Raw genomic sequence first — 20,211 nt, 5'->3', positions numbered from 1 at the left:
TGCCTTATCTCTTTGGAAGCAAACAAATGAAGATATATTAATTTTAGAATTTAAAATAAATTATCCTAATAATAAATTAATAAAGAAAAGATTATTACTCGGCGAAGAAAATAATTTGAAAGGTGAGGAACGAGTGTTCAAAAAAGTAAAGAGATCGCAACGGAAAAGTCTAAGCCTAGGGCTCATTTTCTAACAAATAAGGATAAACCATTCCTACTATCACCAAATGTGTGTTATTGTGGAGCATTCATACGCAAACTAATTTTAAAAAAATTGCACAACAATCTCTTATAAATGGTTTATTGTATCACCACCATACCTGTTTCTACCTGGCGATCCATTCTTTACCTAAATGATTTCGTAGGTTTTGAAAATTTTACAAAAAAACTTTTTCCTTGCTCTTCATAAAAAGCGAGTCATTTTTACAGCTCCCATTAACACATCTTTTAGCTTTTCCCATTGTTAAACTTATCTGGGATTAACTTATCAACAAAATAATGAAACATTTTCAAGACAATAGTAAAAGGCTAAAGCTCGCCTAAATAACACTCGGCTCCGCCATTTTGTTTGTTTACATCGTCTGGTCTCTTATTTTAACTGATAAATTTTGTTTCAGTACTGCCAGATTTTGGGACAAGTAAGGCGAGAATAAAAAACATGGGCGACTCCATTAAGTGACTCGTCCTGTATATTGAATGTCCGTGGTGAGACAGAAAAACAACGTAAAAGCAGAGATCCTGGTGGATCTCTGGTAAAAGCACGCGTTCCAGTTATAAGAGACTTAAAGGGGCTCCAAAGTTCGGTGGCAAAAAAAAAAGAAAATTGAGCATGCTTTTCATTCCCCCAACCCCTCACTCGGCCTTGGCAGAGGCGGGCAGAGTCAACCGTAAATTTCGCACTTTACTGACTTTACACACATTTTGCCACCGAACTTTCGAGCCCCTTTAAGCCTGCATTGCGCGATTTTAAAAGTTAGGATAGTTCGAAAATCGCTCATACGGGGTTAGGGGCGCTGGCGGCAACCCCTAAGATGGCGGCGAAAATTCAAACCCAAACACCTGGCGTTATTTTTCGTTTCAACTTTTTGGGCCAAAAGCTATTTTTTTAAGGCAAAAAAGGTACGTGTTAGTATTGTGAAGCCCAGAATTGTCGGCTTATATTTACCCCATGTACGAGAGACCAATATAAAATATAAAACAAAAACTTTATATACCAGTTAGGCATAGTCGTAATAGAAAAATTAAAAGGATTGAATAAACTAAAAACCCCTTTAAGAGAGGAAGAAAATGTCGAGTTCGTCCTTCGCTGGCTCCAGGAAAAAAAGATGTCCTTTCGTCCCGCGGCACCCCTATTTATAGAGGTCCCCTCGGATGACGCCACCGTCCTCTAAACCGATTGGCTAGAGGAAAAAGTTCGCCAAGAAATCTTGACGGACCTTCTGAGGTGCCATAAAGCGTCACCGGCGACTTCACCCCGCTCTTAACCTTTTGGGTCAGAGGTCGCCGCTTTCGGAGAATTCCGAGAGAGAGACGACGCGACCGAGGATGAGTCGTCTTGGCCCTCCCTAGCAGCGTTCACCAAAAACAACGAGAGTTTTCTCCGAAGTAAAGGGAAAGGCGGCTAGGGACAAAGCCTACATTTGCGTTTGCAAATTCGGGCTTTACAGTATATTGAACGTTAATCTTTTGATAGGGAAATAATGCCATATTTGGAAAAGTTTGGCCGTTCCCCTTTAAATCGTTTTGATTCCAAATTCTGGTTTTCTGTACGGTGGACGTGGGCATTTTTTCCAAAGTAATTATCTCCGGCCCATAGCCATTCATTACAAAAACAAGTTATCACCTCTCATATCAAATATCGCAAAATGACGTCCAAAATAACGTTTATAGAACCACGGCCCACTTTGATCTTGGGCTATAGTGGCTAACCCATTCGCCAAAATTCCGTGCGCCAGCTATAACAAGCGTGGCGCTGAACTCATACAGTTTTTATTTCGTGACCCCCTATTTGGGGGGGGGAAGAAATTTTGCGTTTACTCAATAGTGGAACAAATAGATGGTTAGCTAGTAGTGCCCGTAAAGGCGGGAGAGAACCGTTCGACATTGTAGAGAGGTCTACGGGTAACCTCTCTGAAAGAGAAGTGGGGGAGAAAACTGTAAATCAATCACCTCGTAGTGGTCGCAAAGGCGCGCTTACTGCTCCAAATACCGAAGAGCAATATCGGTTAACCTATAAAAAAAGTTATGTGGAGAAAACGGAGAAAGATAATATGGTTAGCTGGTAGTTCTCGAAATGGCTCGAGGAAGGTGAATTTTCTGTTTGAAATTCTAGAGAGTCCGGCAAAGTAACCTCTAAATAAAAAGGTGCGGAGCAAAAGAAAAAGGGAAACAGTTACCTAGTAGTGGTGACAAACTCACACTTCCAGGTTCAAATCACGCAGAGCAGTATCGGTTAACTCGAATTTGACGGCCGTCGGAAGGGGAAAATTCGAAAATTGTCTGTTTCCTTCCCGTAAAACGTTCAGAGTAAAGGTTCGTCCAATGTAATGTGTACACAACACTGCGATAGCGTGTTTAAAGGCCTGATGTTGAACTTTCTTATCGAAGCCGTGTATGGCCAGAAGTAATATATAAGTGTGGCACTACTTATCGAAGCCGAGTATGTCCGGCCCACGAGGGGTCGGAGTGTGCAATAACTGGTGGCTTTCCCGGGGAGTCAGGGTCCGGCTCTTGTAACGCCAGCACGGGCGGTGGCGCACTGGGAGATGTTAGCTCCGTCCAAATGGTCCTATCTCCACCTCCGACTTCGGTCCGGTGTGGGCTGGTAACTGAGCTTCGGTTCGGGCTAACGGAGAGGGGCCGGGCAAACTGGCCGTCTCGGCGGATTGAGTTGCCTGCTGTGGGGCTGCGGGCCTCCGTATGAGGGCACGGCGGACCCATCTCCGGCTTTTTGGGGTTCCACCGGGATATCCGGTGCCAGTGGGGCCGGGTTATGCGGGCTGCCGTGTGCCCGCCGTTCCCCTTTAGGCGCTCCTTCCAAAGGGCTTGGCTCCCTACCTTTCTAGGTGGGGTGTCGGCTGGCGTTGCCAGAGCATCCGCTCTTACTCCCACTGCTGTGTGCGAAGTGGGGGCTGGTCGACCCATTGCTGCACCTTCTGCTTGCGTCAAGGGCGCGACCAGCAGTAGTAGGGTTCTGCTACCCATGCTGGTTTTGCCGCCTGTCCGGGTCTGTGGACGCTGGCGTAGGGCATCATTACGACAGAGTGACAGACCTCCGGTGGTGTGGTTTCAACATAGATATAAGAAATGTATATAAAGGTCTAGATAAATTTCGGGGCGTCTAAGCCTAACATAAAATACGGAATTGACACCTAGCAGACACCGAGGAAGGCACGTGACCAAGAGCGCGAGCTCTCTTAGAATTTTAGTACTAAGTGCTTGACCTTTCCGCAGGCCGTAGTCTTTAGACACCATCTGTTGGTGACTTTTAGTATAATTTTTAAGCAGGAGACAATGGCTCTCGCGACGATAGCACGAGCTTTCTTACCGATAGATAGCGTCTTATAAGGATAGCCTGCAGAAATTACGCGTTTCTGCTAGCTGTCACCTCCGTATTCACTCCCTTTGAAATATTTTATCTAGACCTTTATATACATTTCTTATATCTATGGATTTCAATCTTACCGGGTACACCGGGCTATAAATCTGACGCATGTCCAGCCGAGTATGTCCAGAAGTAATAAATAAGTGTGGTACTACTTATCGAAGCCGAGTATGTCCAGTAGTAATAAATAAGTGCGGCACTTATTTATCGAAGCCGTGTATGGCCAGAAGTAATTAATAAGTGCGGCACTTATTTATCGAAGCCGTGTATGTCCAGAAGTAATAAACAAGTGCGGCACTTATTTATCGAAGCCGTGTATGTCCAGAAGTAACAAATAAGTGTGGCACTTGGTTAAGGTGTTGAATCTGGGTTCGACTCATCAAATTGAGTGTAAATGGTGTTAGAACGGTGTGAAACGAATCCCAATTTCTTGGAATGTTTTTCTTATTTAAACATTTGTATAGTGTTAAGTCACAATTTTTTTACACCTTTAAAAAGTAACTCCGTTTTGGAAGTGTTAAAACGATGTGAACGAGGTGTAACACTTGCTTAACCTATTTTAAACACCCCTCTTTCTTAGAGTGTATAACTTTTGAAAAAGCCACGAAAAAGAATAAATAAACCACTGACAACAGTGACAAAGGACAAGGACTATTATGTCTATTGTCTCAATTGGAAGAAAAAACCGTTGTATTTAGAAATAACTTCGTTTTGTCCGAACTATTGGTTTTTATTTCGCCGCGAGTTCTATGTTACTTCCAAATATGTGGAAATAAGCGAAAATAGTTTCGCCGCCTGCGCGAGACCACCTGCTTCTTTTCCTCAAACCGGAGATCGTTACGAAAAGCCCGGTGTGAAGTTGTAGCGATAACTGGTGTTTTAATAATTCTTTATGGAGAGATAAATCTTTCGAAAACCTATTTAACATTTTCAATCCTGGCTGTTACATATTCACATTTTAAATCATGAATTATTCATCCATACTTTCATTTACTTATAATTAGTGATGTAAAATACCCGGGTATTTATAACGCAGGGTAAATACCTTGGGTACTTACCCGGGTAAATACCCAAAATACATAAATACCCAGGTGTTTATAAACACCTTTAATTTCTTTGTTAAATATTTTTTAATTTATTCAATTAAGAATATGGTAATTGAAAAACCCACAAACACATCAAGTTATTCTCATATTAAATATTAATTATGGTTTTTTTACTTTTTTTGCAAATTTTACATAGTAACATTACATATGAGATAACTATTAAATATTATTTATTCATTATCTGAATGATCACTTGAAAGTTCAGTCTCTGCTGCCCCTGCCTCTCCTCAGACTCCTCATCATGACTATTTTATTACCAGGCTTAACACTAACAGTAACATGAGCAATTAAGGATTTTATTCATTTCATGTGGGCCATTAAAACATTTCCTGATATACTTTGTCATTTTGTTGACATTAGAATGTTTGTATTCCTTACAGCAATATATATGAAAGCAACACCTTTATTTTTATCTTTGAATAACTCCCAGGCTAGAAATAAAATTGACTAATATAAAACTGCTTTTAAAAATGTAGTTTGCCCAAATTTCCCTACCTAATAAGCCCAAACCAAGCAAAAGATGTAGACAAGGAGGATAACAGATAGCTCCACTCGACCCGATACTAACTAACGCTCTAATCATAAAAACCCTAGTTTTGGGTATTTACCCGTGCATGGGGTAAATACCCGGGTAAATACCTATTTAAAAATACCCTACCCACTGGGTATTTACCCGACTTACATCACTACTTATAATTGATATTTCGGCGATCAGGTGTAAGTTTTTAGAAATTTGTCATATAGAGTTTTCCATTTGACTGCTCTCAAGCGCTCTATATCGTTCTGATCAACATTTTATGTTCCATTAGCGTGCTTGGATCTGCTCCGATCAAGTTTCTCATGTTCCATTTCGCGCTCTCGTGTGCTCCGAGATCGCCCGAAACCGATCTGCCGATTTCGACAGATCAACGGATCGAGATCGAGATCGGAGCAAATTTTCGCGTGTTCCTTTTAGATTTTTTGGCAAAATGGTAGACCAATTAAGACGCGAAAAGTCAAATTACTAGCAGACGAAAAACAACAACGCGCGGGAATATGTTCATGGCATGTTCCATTTGCGGTTTTGCTCTAGTCGATTGGGGCGAGATCTATGACGTCATAGACAGATTCAGAGCGAATCTTGAGCAATCAAATGGAAAACGCTAATAGTATTTTCCATTTGATTGCTCTCGAGCGGTTTATATCGATCTGATCAACATTTTATGTTTCATTTGCGTGCTCGGATCTGCTCCGATCAAGTTTCGTGTGATACATTTCCCGCTCTCGGGTTCTCCATTTTGCTGAATTCTGTCTAGATGAAAATCAATTTCGAAATCAGCAGGGCCAATCACGTCATACACGAATCCAGGGACCGCCAAGAGAACAGCATAACAACCGCAGAGGTCGAAACGTACATATACATCAATTGGACGACGAGGATCAGGATATTAAAGAGGATGAGTATCACGACTTCTTCTTTGTGAAAGATTTCGCAGCGCTCAATGCAAGGAATTGGAAGAAAATTTACAAACTACTAACAGTATACGATATCCATGGACCAGCAACCAAGATTAAATGCCAGCTGGACACCGGGGCCACCTGCAACGTGATTTCAATTTTCGACTTGGAAGCACTAAGATTGGAGGATGGCGTTCACTTACCCAGTTGAGACTGTATGACGGACATATACTCGACCCAGTTGGTCAGACAACGTTGAAGTGCTCCTACGGAAAGCGACGGGTAACACTAACCTTCATCGTGGTAGAGGGCGCGCATATGCCCTTGCTGTCAGCCAAAACATGTATTGAACTAGGGCTAATCACCGTAAATGAGGAGGACGAAATCAATCAGGTTGCCACCGGTAAAAGAGCGACAAAATAGAAGTAGCGCTGAATGGCCGCACTAAGGTCGAGCGAACAAGGCCAATACCAGCAATCAAAATTTTAAAGGAGTAGGGGAGCTACCAGGTGAATACCACATCGATGTCGACTCATCTTTTCCTCCAGTACAACATACACCGAGAAGGGTGCCGATGGCGATGATGGACAGTCTTAAAAAGAAACTGGGGGAGCTAGCGGATATGGGTATCATCAAAAAAGTGACAAAACCGACTGACTGGATAAGTAGACTCATGATACTGGACCAAAAGGGCAAGTTACGACTGTGTATTGATCCAAAGGATCTAAACAAAGCAATACGGAGACCTCGATACCCATTGCCAGTCTTAGACAGTATTCTTCACAAACTCAGTAAGGCTAAAGTATTTACGGTACTGGACGCCAAGCAGGGCTTTTAACAAATTAAATTATCAGACAAAAGCTCGTATCTCACTACATTTTGCACACCCTTTGGACGATACAGGTATTGTCGGATGCCGTTTGGAATATCGTCGGCCCCGGAGGAATTCCAAAGGAGGCTCTTAGAGCTGTTGGACGGGCTCGAAGGAATAGTAGACATAGCAGACGATATACTTGTATTCGGCTGTGGCGATACGATAGAGGAAGCTATGAAGGACCACAACCGGAACCTGGAAGCACTGCTAAAAAGAGCCGAAGGTATAAATTTGAAGTTCAACAGAGAGAAGGTGCGAGTTGCGCAGTCAGAAGTTTCGTACATGGGTCATACCATCTCAGCGGATGGCCTTCGACCAGACCCAGAGAAGGTAAAAGCCATATTGGAGATGCCGGAACCCCAAGACAAGAAGGGAGTGCAAAGTTTTCTAGGAACTGTAAACTATTTAGCAAAATTCATACCTGACATGTCAACGATCACTTCCCCCTTGAGGAGTCTTATGGAGAAAGATAGTCTTTTTCACATGGCAGTCAGCACAAAGGCAGGCCTTCAAGCCACTGAAAGTAGTTCTTTCAAAGACACCGGTACTGGTATACTTCAATCCAAAAGAGGACATTGTAGTCCAGTGTGATGCATCGGAAGGAGGATTGGGAGTGGTGCTTCTGCAAGGAGGACAACCAGTTGCGTATGCTTCTCGAGCACTAACATCGACCGAACGTTACTACGCACAAATTGAAAAGGAATGTCTAGCAATAGTGTTCGGTTGCCTGAAATTCGAACAATATCTAGTGGGTCACTCCGAAGTCCCAATAGTCACAGACCACCTTATTACGACGCAGCAAGCATGGAGATATAACAAGTAAGCCAAGTAGAAGAGACGCACGCTGTACGCAGAAATATCGGAAATAGTAGAAGACAGATACCTTCCAGTGAGCTCGAAGACGCTTGAGATAATGAAAGAAAAATCAAAGAGCCATCTCTTCAGTAAAAATCTCATAAAGACTATAAAAAACGGCTGACCGAACATGAAGAAGGATCTCCCCTACGAACTACGACAATATCACAATGAAGCCCACTCATTTACAACAGAAAACGACTTAATTTTTAAGGGTCAGCGTCTGTATATTCCGGCCACATGCCGGCAAGAAATGCTCTTGAAGTTGCACTACTCACATCTAGTACCGGATGCCACCGTAAGGAAGGCAAGAGACACTATATTTTGGCCAGGAATTGAGAAAGAAATCAGGGATTATATAGCCAAATTCGCATTCTTGACAAAAGATAAAAGAGAAACCCTGATTTCATTTGAAATACCGACTAAAACCTTGGCAAATGATAGCGCAAGACGTGTTCACCCTCAAAGGAGAAGACTTTGCAGTCACTGTTGATTACTACAGCCACTACTGGGAAATGGATAAGTTACCAAACCTAACATCGAATGCCATTATATCATGTACGAAAGCGCATTTTGCTCGACACGAAATACCACCAATACTGGTGACAGACAATGCTAGAAACTTCGTGAGTGAAGAGTTCGATAAGTTTGCTGATCAGTGGGGGTTTGTACACATCACGTCGTCACCATATCTTAGCCCAGCCAACGGCAAAGCCGAATCCGCTGTAAAGGTGGTGAAAAAATTAATAAATAAAGCAATATATTCGAAACAAGATATCCAGTTGGTAATCCTGGACTGGAGAAATACTCCTCAATGTGATGGCTCGAGTCCAGCCCAAAAGCTGTTTTCAAGGAGGACACGAACACTGATACCAGTACCTGGAGACAAGTTGAAGCCAGAAGTAATAAAAGGGGTCCCGCAGGGATTAGCAAGGAGGAACAGAGAGGTACGCAAATACTACAATAGAGGAGCACAAGACCTCCCCGAACTCTACACAGGACAAGCCCTCAGGATGGACCCTCGGAAATCGCCTACGCTATGGATCCCAGTAACCAAGAAAGTTGGTATACGGTCATACCTGGTAAAGGCAGAAAATTGTCGTACCTATAGAAGGAATCGGTGGCATCTCCGCCCCAACAACAACAGAGAGACAACTACTAACGAACGCGAAATATGGGACCAAGCTAAGGCAACAGACATGAGAAACAGAGCGCCAATGTGTTCAGACAGGGGTAGGACGAAATGGAAACAGCCGGAACTTGTAACTCAAGAAGTTCCCAGTTTATATGCACGAGTACATCACGAAGATGGCGACGAAGATCACCTACACGAAACAACACATAATAACGAGAGGGATAAAGAGCACCAGTCGGAGTGGCCTCATCAGGCTGTTGAGAGGGAAGAAGAGTCAATGAGTGATAACAGGCCCATACAAGGAAAGAGCAAAGCCAGAGAAAAATAATTCGTCAGGATTCGTATCCAAAGTCCCACAAGGAGCGCTAACAATTCCCAGGTAGCCCAGAATATCACAGCTCTACCAGGCTGGAACATCCACAGGCAGAAAAGAACGGACAACCCGGCAGAGGGGGTTTAGGAAAGAGCAGAGAACTTCTATGACGCAGAAGGTCACTATATGAAACAGACGGAAGCACTCCAGCAAAGGGATTGTCAACGCGAACCTAGTCATGGTCAACTCCTAGAACATTTGGACCCTCACCACCACCAGCTACGGAACCGTTCCAAAATAGCACAGCCAAGTCGCTATACATAAATGTAGACAATAAATGCAATGTAACTAAATATTCAATCTCTGCACATGTTCAAGTTATGAAGAAGGGGAGATGTTGATAGGTTAACTAGAGATGGCGCTAGTGGTGCGCAGAGGTGAGGGGGCGTGTGAGCTTTGGAAGTTAGGCACTTTTTGGAGACACGGCTTACGTTTAGTTATGTCATTAAATATATGCTTTGAATTGTATACTGAAGTCTTTATTGAACATACAACATTACTAGCAGATAAAAAACAACAAAGCGCGTGAATACATTAATGTTATGTTCCATTTGCGGTTTTACTCTAGTCGATTGGGGCGAGATCTCCATGTATGACATCAGAGACAGATTCTTAGCGAATCTCTATCAATCAAATGGAAAACGCTATAAGATTAATTTTAGCAATGTTAATAATAGCGTTTTCCATTTGATTGCTCAAGATTCGCTTTGAATCTGTCTCTGACATCATAGATCTCGCCCCAATCGACTAGAGTAAAACCGCAAATGGAACATGCCATGAACATATTCCCGCGCTTTGTTGTTTTTCGTCTGCTAGTAATTTGAATTTTCGCGTCTTGGTCTGCCATTTTGCCAAAAAATCTAAAAGGAACACGCGAAAATTTGCTCCGATCTCGATCCGTTGATTTGTCGAAATTGGCAGATCGGTTTTGGGCGATCTCGGAGCACCCGAGAGTGCGAAATGGAACACGCGAAACTTGATCGGAGCAGATCCGGACACGCTAATGGAACATAAAATGTTGATCAGAGCGATCTAGAGTGCTCGATAGCAGTCAAATGGAAAATGCTTTAAAACAACACAATTATTTCCATTGAGTTGGGAGTATTATTCCCAACTCAATGATTATTTCCCCGCCATGTTTTGAAATACATTTTCCATTCACTCCGCCTTCCTATTTTAAAAGATTTAAAATAAATTGGTAAATTAAATATTTAATCAAAGGTAACCTTTCATAATTTTATTGTTAAAAATAGCATTTGAATGCTATGTGATTGTTTTGACTTTCAAATGATTTAAAATCAGAGAAGCAGTTTATAACATTTATTGTTTTACAAAAACAAAACTTTTTACAAATTTTCTTTGGCATAAAAACTTTATACATCAAAATTCATTGTATAAGATATTTGTTTAGTACAATGTGCAATTATTATTAGAGAGTTATGGGGTGATTTTTCATTAATTTAATTTTTTTCAAAATTTTAAATATTTGTCAAAATTATTAGGGATAAATTTATTATTAGATTATTGTGTTTTACGCCCTTTTAAATTAGTTCTTCAATTTATCTCTATACTGACAACCTCAAAGTAATTTCATATACTTCAAACAATATCTACAGCGTATTTGTAGTCAAGGGGGCATCTTCGACTCTACAACCCTTTCTATTATCTCGCTATTCAAACCACCATTCAGGCAGTTTTTAAATCGTCAAATGCTTTAGGAGATACTTTTCCACGATTGTAAACCGAATAAAAGACTTCTTAGTGACTGTTTAGATGTACTTTTCGTTTAAATTTCTTTAGTGCTAAAGATGCTACCAAAAATAAGCCATGGCTTACTTGGCAGTTTAGTCAAAGGCAGATAAAGGGTACAATTTACCTCTCTCTTTGCCATAACAGAGTTGTAGCTGACGATTTGCCTAAACTATAATGAAAATTGCATGTATACTTTTAGCACAGCTACTAAGCTGTTTTCTTAGTAAATTTATTGTAATCTATTTGTAGAAAAAAGTTCATTAAAATTTTAAAATGAGTATTTGAATCGTATCTACTATCTAAGTACATTATTTTTTGAGCCCCATTAAAATATGAAATAATTTAAATTATTCGTTTACCGAACTAAATAACTTAAAAGAAAAAAATAAATAATGAAGAAAAGATTGGATTTAGTCATTTATATATATTCTATAATTTTCAGGTCTATATTTAAAAAATAGTTGAAGCGTACCGTAAAATAGTCTTTTTCCAGAAAAACCAATCACAGTTCTTCTATTTTGATGAGTAGGGACTGAAGTACCGTCGCGCCCCTTTCTTTCGTGTGCCATTCCAAATCGGAATTTGAAAAGTGTTTGTCAAATGGTTCTCCAGAGCCCGATCGAGGAGGTCCGACTGTGTATGAACCCGGTCTAACATACACTTGAAAAGCTGCTCTAGCTTGAAGCTGTTTCTTTGTTTTAGGATCAATAAATCTGGGAATAAAATTAAATATTAAATTATCAATTAATAAGTTTAAGAATTAAAAGAATTCAATTCAAAAACATATTTACGGTTGTCTGGAAGCAAATACGCTACTTCCTGCATATTTTAAAGTTGGTGAAATGCAAACTTGGCAGGACTCAACATCTTTGTCCTTAAGTAATTTCCCTATGTCTTTGGCAAAAGGTCCTAAGCCCATTTGACCTTCATAATAATCAAAATATTAAGATTTTGATATGAATAATAACTTTTTGATTGTTTTAATGACATACTGATGGGTAATAACTCCCCATTATCAAGAATTCGTCTTACAGCTCCAATTTTTGTACCGTGAAATGCCACATGCCATTTATCTTGAACACAACTGTTTTCTGCTTTCGAAGTTAGCCTAAAAAGAAAGAAGATTCTTTGTAATAAATGTCTTGCAGGGAAGGCTAAATGAATTACCTGAGAGCAAACCTACACCAACCAAACGGCAAAGCGTAGTCTTTCGGAGGATCTCCTTTACGATAGTAAGGTTCATCACCTCGAATTTTATGGCACGTTTCACAGTAACACATGATCAGATCTTTTTGGAAGTAGCCCTCTGAAATTTTAAGATGTACACACATATTTATACTGCAATATAAAATCAATACGCTTAATCCATTTAAAAAATTACCTGGTAAACTTAAGAGAGACTTTAACCTCTTGCAAGCATTCAAATATTCACAATTTCTTACTAAATTTGGATCAAACATCAAAGGTTTGCTTATTTTTTCCCGGATTCCTGTAATTTCAAAGAAGTTACTGAAATTGTTAAACAATCTTGATGAACAATAACATACCAGTTTCTTTGTCTGCCTTTTCACCGTGATCGATTTCAGGTAAACAAGCCTGGGTATCACTTTCGACTAGAGTAACTTGTTCACATTGGCCATAAACATCCACAAGAGCATAGCAGAGTAAAGGTATGTCTTTGGCCACTACACCTTGGTCAATTCCATTGACTACTAAATGCAAATGACTCTCAGCATCGACTAGAATACCAACTAGATGATTAACTTGTAGACTATCCAGATTTGGACCATATCGTCCTTTAATCTGAAATTTAAATTATTAATTGATTAAGCATGAATGGTGATGTAAAATACCCGGGTATTTATAACGCAGGGTAAATACCTTGGGTACTTACCCGGGTAAATACCCAAAATACATAAATACCCAGGTGTTTATAAACACCTTTAATTTCTTTGTTAAATATTTTTTAATTTATTCAATTAAGAATATGGTAATTGAAAAACCCACAAACACATCAAGTTATTCTCATATTAAATATTAATTATGGTTTTTTTACTTTTTTTGCAAATTTTACATAGTAACATTACATATGAGATAACTATTAAATATTATTTATTCATTATCTGAATGATCACTTGAAAGTTCAGTCTCTGCTGCCCCTGCCTCTCCTCAGACTCCTCATCATGACTATTTTATTACCAGGCTTAACACTAACAGTAACATGAGCAATTAAGGATTTTATTCATTTCATGTGGGCCATTAAAACATTTCCTGATATACTTTGTCATTTTGTTGACATTAGAATGTTTGTATTCCTTACAGCAATATATATGAAAGCAACACCTTTATTTTTATCTTTGAATAACTCCCAGGCTAGAAATAAAATTGACTAATATAAAACTGCTTTTAAAAATGTAGTTTGCCCAAATTTCCCTACCTAATAAGCCCAAACCAAGCAAAAGATGTAGACAAGGAGGATAACAGATAGCTCCACTCGACCCGATACTAACTAACGCCCTAATCATAAAAACCCTAGTTTTGGGTATTTACCCGTGCATGGGGTAAATACCCGGGTAAATACCTATTTAAAATTACCCTACCCACTGGGTATTTACCCGACTTACATCACTAAGCATGAACTGCGGTAACATATAGAAATTTACCTTTACTCCATCCATAAACACAGAATCTCCACTAATAACACAGGCGGACTTCCTCAGACAGACAGCAGAGAGAGGAAGGGTTAATTTCTCCGGAGTTTGACCAACAACACCAATTTGTAACGATGAATTCCATCTACTATCTAACTTATCAATGCGAATCTGAAGTTAAAAAAAAAACATGAAAATATACATAAATTGTTTCTAAAAAGCTAATTTTTACTTGAAATAGATGATTTCTGTTGAGTGGTTTATTACTAATAACTAAACTTTGATTAAAACCGCTTTCTCGACGAGCACTGATATTACCATTTAATAATTCTATATTGCTACCATGATTTTCGTGAAATTCGTATGGTATAGTTTCTTTACAAGAAGCTTCTACTCCCTGAGTGAGAAATGAAAAAAAATTACACAAACCCAGTGGAAAAAAAGTGCCACATGTTAACAACATACATCTTCTATTGCGGGGGGTTCTTGGATGGGAGACTGAACAACAGCAACCATGCTGCAAATGGAAACGGTAGCTGTTCTGCCTTGAACATCACAAACTACATATGGTTTCTTTAAAATATAATAATTAGATTCATTCATTTGAAATAGGTTATTTAATGAAATAAAACTTACAATATGAATATTTGAAGCAACAACCCCCAAGTCCTCTCCATTGACAAAGATATGCATGTTTCCGAGGCTGCTTCGTTTTACGCCAATTCTGTCTCCAATCTACAATAAACGACCAAATGTCATTTGAAAATAAAATACCATACATGGTAAATAAAGTATAAAAATGTACTAACCGATAGCCTATGAAGTGATGGTCCGTAATTGTCCCTTATCAAGAGCCCATTCTGGAGGACCTGCGTCCCAGAGATTAACCACACGTCATTGGCATTGTAAAGATCTTGGGCTGATACAGGAATATGCTGAGTACCGGTTGTAGGAACAAAGTTAGTAAGACCGAACTGAAGAGCACCGGCCCAATTTGTGTATAAATGCTCCACTTGAATCTATTTAAAAAAAAGAAAGGTAATATTTAAAAATGTAAATTGAAGGTACCATCAATTGACAGAATTACTTCAAATATTTCTTCATTTTCCAAGGGCGTAGCACTAAAGACTAGGCTATTATTCGAGCCTCTAACACGACAAGCTGTTGTGGCATTGTTACGAAGCATGACATTTTTGCCGCAACAAGAATGAAAGTGATGACCAACCTCTTAAACAACATTTAAATGAATTACAATATTTTCATAGCAAATAATAGGTGTGCAAATACCATTGTTTTGAGCATCGAATCGAATATCAAATATTGTTTTTCTAGCCACGTCAAATACTTAATCGAATACTTAAATTTCTAAATAGTTTGGTTGAATATATTTGAATGAGAAAACAGGTCCAGTTAACTAATCTAATACCAGATAATTGGACATATTTAGTTTTAGTAAATTCCAAAACACGACAAGGCTCAATAATCTAGCCAATAAGAGACTCCACATTGATTCGGGATCAATATCTGTATTGATGGCCTTGAAACTCAACAATCAAGAAAAATCCCATGGTGATTTGATCAGTTTTGCAAATTATTTGAAATAACAAATATTCTCTACCCCTCTTATCGAATATTTAACTATTTGATAAGGAAAAAGAATATTCACGGACATTTTCAAAATCTATTTGATTCAACAATTCGAAAATTAAATTAAATTATTTGGTGTAACCAAATATCTTGCACACCTCTAGCGAATAGTGATATAAAACTTTACTGACCATTGCTAACTGGCAGTGGAATATTAACATATAAGCTCTCTGGACTGAGTGCGCTGGAATCGGAACTGCTAATAGGATAATGAGACGGTTGGACTATGGAAACCTGGGCGCATTGCCCGTAAAGATCAATTACGGCATATACACCTATGATTTTAAAAGAAAATTAGTCGCAGCAAGAGATGCTTTTGGTTTCAGTGTGTATTACCAGTAGGAATATCTGAGCAGGCAGCCCCTTGATCTTCACCGTTGACGTAATAATGCAACGTTCCATCACTGTGTCTCATCATGCCTATTCTAGTTCCCACCCTTAATTGGTCTAAATCACATTTGTAACCATTTCGAACCGTAGCACCATCTTGCATTACAGCCGAACCACTGAAAGTATTAAACAAATTAATTAATTATTTAATAAATTATTCAAATGATGAATACCCAGTTTTAGTGACAGTGTTAAATTATGATATCATCTTTACTAAGGATATCTTTCTTAGCAGAAGCTATATTGCGTTAAGTACCCAAACTACAAAGTTTAAATTACAAAACCAAGAGTATTTAACTATTTATAAATAATGTAGCTACAGTACCTCAATTTTTGATAAAAAGAAATGCATGAAAATTTAGTTTTAAAGTATCAAAGTCTACAATCGATCTTTGTTCATTTAGTATTATAATTATTATTATTCTATTCTAACAATTCAATAAAGCTTTATTACTACGTGAATGGATAGTTAAAAAAATTTATGAAGTTAAATGGCTTACCTAAGCATCCAAGTGTCATGGTTTAAATCAGTCATGGTGCTAGGAAGTTCCAATTTATCAGGGGGTATTGTAGTCACACCTACAATCGTACCAAATAAAGTGTATACGCGATTGATATTACTATATTATTAGAGCTAATAAAAGAACTCTGTAACACACTTACCAGCTTCAATGGAACCTGACCAACGATCAACCATTTGCTCAATGATTATCTCAAACATCTCATTATCTTTAAGTGGTCGATTGCTTATCAAAATGGCATCATTAAACTCTCCTTGAGCACTGGGACGAGTGGCAGTTATTCCATGGTGAATGACGCGAGCATTTTTCCCATGTATAGTGTGAAAACGCAGATCATTTCCTAATGTTAAACTACTGGATGGGGGAACTGATGTGGGAGAGTTATTCTGATTGAGACTATTGGCTAGAAATTCAATAAATCAAAATTAGTACTAATAAACCAGGAAATAGTTAAATTATAACTTACAAGAATGGTCAACAATGGAAGCTTGGGCGGCTTGGCCATACAAGTCGATGACACCAAAGACTTTTTCAGGAACATCAGTGGCTGCAACACCCTGATCAACTCCGTTAACAAAAAATTTTAACGTGCCATTTGGGAGCCTCATGACACCAACCCGATCTCCAACCTTCAATAAAACCAAATTAATTCTACTAGGAAAATGATTAAAAATATTAAATTAATTTTACATTTAGCCTATCTAAACTGTGGCCGTATTCATCTATAATCGTTGTCCCATTGTACATAACTCCATTTCCAGTCATCATCCATGTACCAGACCTCATATTAGTCATCGTAGAAGGGAACTCCAAGTCAAAGGGTGAGTGAGTGGTTACACCAATCTCAATGGAGCCAGCCCATTTTACGACCAGTCTTTCAATAACCACCTCAAATGTTTCACTCGGAAGTAAAGGGCGGTTGGTTAATAGAACTGCGTTATTGAAGTCATCCAGAGCCCTAAAAGATCTTTTTCATTAAAACTGATCGTAGCTAAAAATGTATATCAATGTAAAATGTTACTTTGGCCTATGACCACTACGGCCATTATTAATAACTGCAACATTTTTTCCATGATGGCTTGGATGAAACAATAGCTTTTCATTTTCATGGATACAGCAGTCTTCTATAAGATTATTTCCTTTTTACAGTTATTTAAAATTGAACAAAGATTTTGTTATATTACCAATGGCACTGTTTAAACTGTCAATCATGTTATCGTTGCTGGTGTGATCGAGTGTTTCTGGAGAGCTTAACTCCGAATGGTCGACTATTGTTACTTTGACAGTCATACCATATAGATCGACAACACCGTAGACGACAGATGGAACTCCGCTGGAAGCCATGCCTTGGTCAAGTCCATTGATAAAGTAATGTAAATTTCCATTTGATTTTCTTATGACGCCTATTCTATCTCCTTCCTGGAATACCCGCTGTTTAAATTTTTAGATTTTACAATTTGAAAAGAGAAAGCTAAACATACATGTAATTCATCTAGGTTAAACTCCCCATATTCCCGTCTCGTGCCCTTGCCATTTGTTAAAATTCCAGAACCACTCATCATAATAGTACCTAAAATATAATTATGAAGTTTTATCAGACCATTGGAAATTTAATTCAAAATTTTTTTTTAATTTTTGATAATCACATGCACCGTTTGACCGCATATTAGTCATCGTGGCTGGGAATTCTAGGGTATCTGGGTTGTGCGTTGTAACTCCTAATTCTATCGATCCAGACCATTTATTAACAAGTTCATCAATTCGTATCTAAAACACAGTATGAAGTTATAATTTGATAATTTTCACATACACAAGTGAAACCTACCTCAAACAATTCGTCATCTTTCAACGGTCGATTGGTCATGCAAACACCATTATTGAATTCATCAGAAGGCCTTTTCCCTGAAAGAAAATGAAATACTTAAATAACTTAAGAAAGGGGAGGGAATATTTTAAGCTTTTACTTTCTGCAGTCTGATTGTTGTTTGATAAATCTATCAGTAAACCACAACGTTCATGAAATTTTAGCTTGTCATTGCGTGAATTTTGAGAGGAATGAGATGATTGTAGAAAAGATGCGGCTAAATTCTCATTACTGATATCGTTAGCTAGAATACCTGGGATTATATCGGTAATATTTAATTGCAAATAAAAATACTTGCACAAACATGATATGAAAACTTACGCGCTTCTGTACTATCCATGAGAGTTACTTGAGCACATTTCCCATACATATCTACAACGGCGTAGATATTGGATAATATACTACTCGCAGCAACACCTTGGTTGATTCCATTTACAAAAAAATGTAAATCTCCATTGCTAGATCGCATTACTCCAACTCTGTCTCCTTCGCCCAACTGATCTAAGTCAGTTCCATATTCTTCCAAAATAGATCTACCATCATGAAGAATCGAAGTTCCAGACATAACCCAAGATCCATCACGAAGGTTGGTAGCGCTTGAAGGCAATGGAGTACAACTAGGATCTAACGTTGTAACTCCAATTTCGATTGAACCGCTCCAAGCATATATCTGCCAAATATTTGTATTACATTTGACGCAATTTTATTACACTTTATTTTGTAACCAACTTACGCAGAGGGAGGATAAAACATATAGCAAAGGCTTACTTTTCTGTCAATTCGGACTTCAAAGAGTTGGTTGTCTTTAAGTGGCTCGCTGCTCATGATCAATCCATTGTTGAATTCTTGGTGAGGATGAGCTCTGCAGGCTGTTCTATTTAAATTTGATAAACTAACTAGTGAACCGCAAACGTCGTGAAATTTTAATTTCTCATTCTGATGACTCGCAACAGGCGCCATTTTAATTGTCTAAAAATCTGCAGAAATCCGTCTGCTTACTAATCACACTGGGCATGTTTTCCAGCTTTCTGAAAAAATCTAAGTAAGAAAGTTTGCGTTCACTCATGGGCCAGTAATCATTTATTTATTTATTTATAGAACGTAAAAGACTACTAATCTACAGTAGACTTGTGTGCAGTCTTACAAGTTGTGACTTAAGGGGATATGACAATTATAGGGAAAGGAAAGAAAGTTAAAATATGGGAAAAGAGAAAAAACATGAAAAGAAAACCAAAAATGTGAATGAAACAAATGAGCCAAAAATGCAATTAGAGGTAACACATGAACAGAGCAGGGTTATTGAGAGATTGTGAGGTAGTTTCTTATGCTGTGGCGTGCCATCGGGCGTGAGGTACAGAGGAGTACTTCGTTGGGTAGTTTATTCCAAAAGGTAATTGTATGGACGGAAAAGTGCCATTGACGGGTTGTAGTACATGTGGTTTGACTATCTTGGCATCGTGACCTCTCGTTTTCCGAAGAGTGGCGAAGTCGAAGAATGTATCTGCTTTTACGGCAGAGTTGCCAGTCCATATATTCCAGATTTGAAGAAGGTCGTTGATCGTGTGTCGCAACAGTGGCGAGTCGGTGGCAAGTTTGGAATTTCACACGTCCAGCGTGAGGGTTTCAAGCCCTTTCGTCAACTTAGTGAATCTAGCGAAACTACTTCTGGAGAGGTAAATACGATACCTCTAGCACGGTCTGATTGTTCGAAGTGCGGCACGAAAATCCGCTAGAGGCGCCAGGCGTTACACTTGGTTTGCAGGCTTTTAGTGACTCCTATTTTAGGACAACCCTTTCAGAATTTTTATAAAGTTATAGTTATTCCGTTCATCCATAGGGGGCGACACTCTACTAGGCACAAAAATCATTTGTTCCACTGTTCCCCCGCTTGCTTTTCTTCTCCAGGATAGTAGTGCAGCTGTGTCACTGATTCACATTTCATTTTGTGTATGAGACCAAAATAAAAAATACCAACAACTATGCGGCGCCACGTTCTACCGAGG

The 20,211-nt window shown here is 38.8% G+C and overlaps 1 protein-coding gene across 1 annotated transcript; it reads right to left on the bottom strand.

Annotated features, from left to right (window-relative positions):
• Window positions 1-10,754: 10,754 nt before the first annotated feature.
• Window positions 10,755-19,221, bottom strand: Neurl4 (neuralized E3 ubiquitin protein ligase 4). The gene is given in 25 exon segments (XM_090159841.1): window positions 10,755-11,848; window positions 11,927-12,059; window positions 12,128-12,243; window positions 12,303-12,441; window positions 12,517-12,624; window positions 12,683-12,938; window positions 13,799-13,957; window positions 14,019-14,183; window positions 14,252-14,359; window positions 14,423-14,521; window positions 14,596-14,805; window positions 14,874-15,013; window positions 15,565-15,708; window positions 15,770-15,939; window positions 16,324-16,402; window positions 16,487-16,747; window positions 16,811-16,973; window positions 17,035-17,302; window positions 17,366-17,763; window positions 17,826-17,914; window positions 17,997-18,111; window positions 18,170-18,246; window positions 18,309-18,461; window positions 18,530-18,878; window positions 18,977-19,221. Coding segments are annotated over 25 exon segments (4,302 nt in total). The 5' UTR covers window positions 19,169-19,221; the 3' UTR covers window positions 10,755-11,637.
• Between the last annotated feature and the right edge of the window lie 990 nt (window positions 19,222-20,211).

The sequence above is a fragment of the Leiobunum rupestre genome, chromosome 10, assembly GCF_980474605.1.
Source record: "Leiobunum rupestre chromosome 10, qqLeiRupe1.1.hap1, whole genome shotgun sequence".
Lineage (NCBI taxonomy): Eukaryota > Metazoa > Arthropoda > Arachnida > Opiliones > Sclerosomatidae > Leiobunum > Leiobunum rupestre.
Note: the sequence above shows the minus strand (reverse complement) of the source record. Positions and strands in the feature narration are given on the sequence as shown.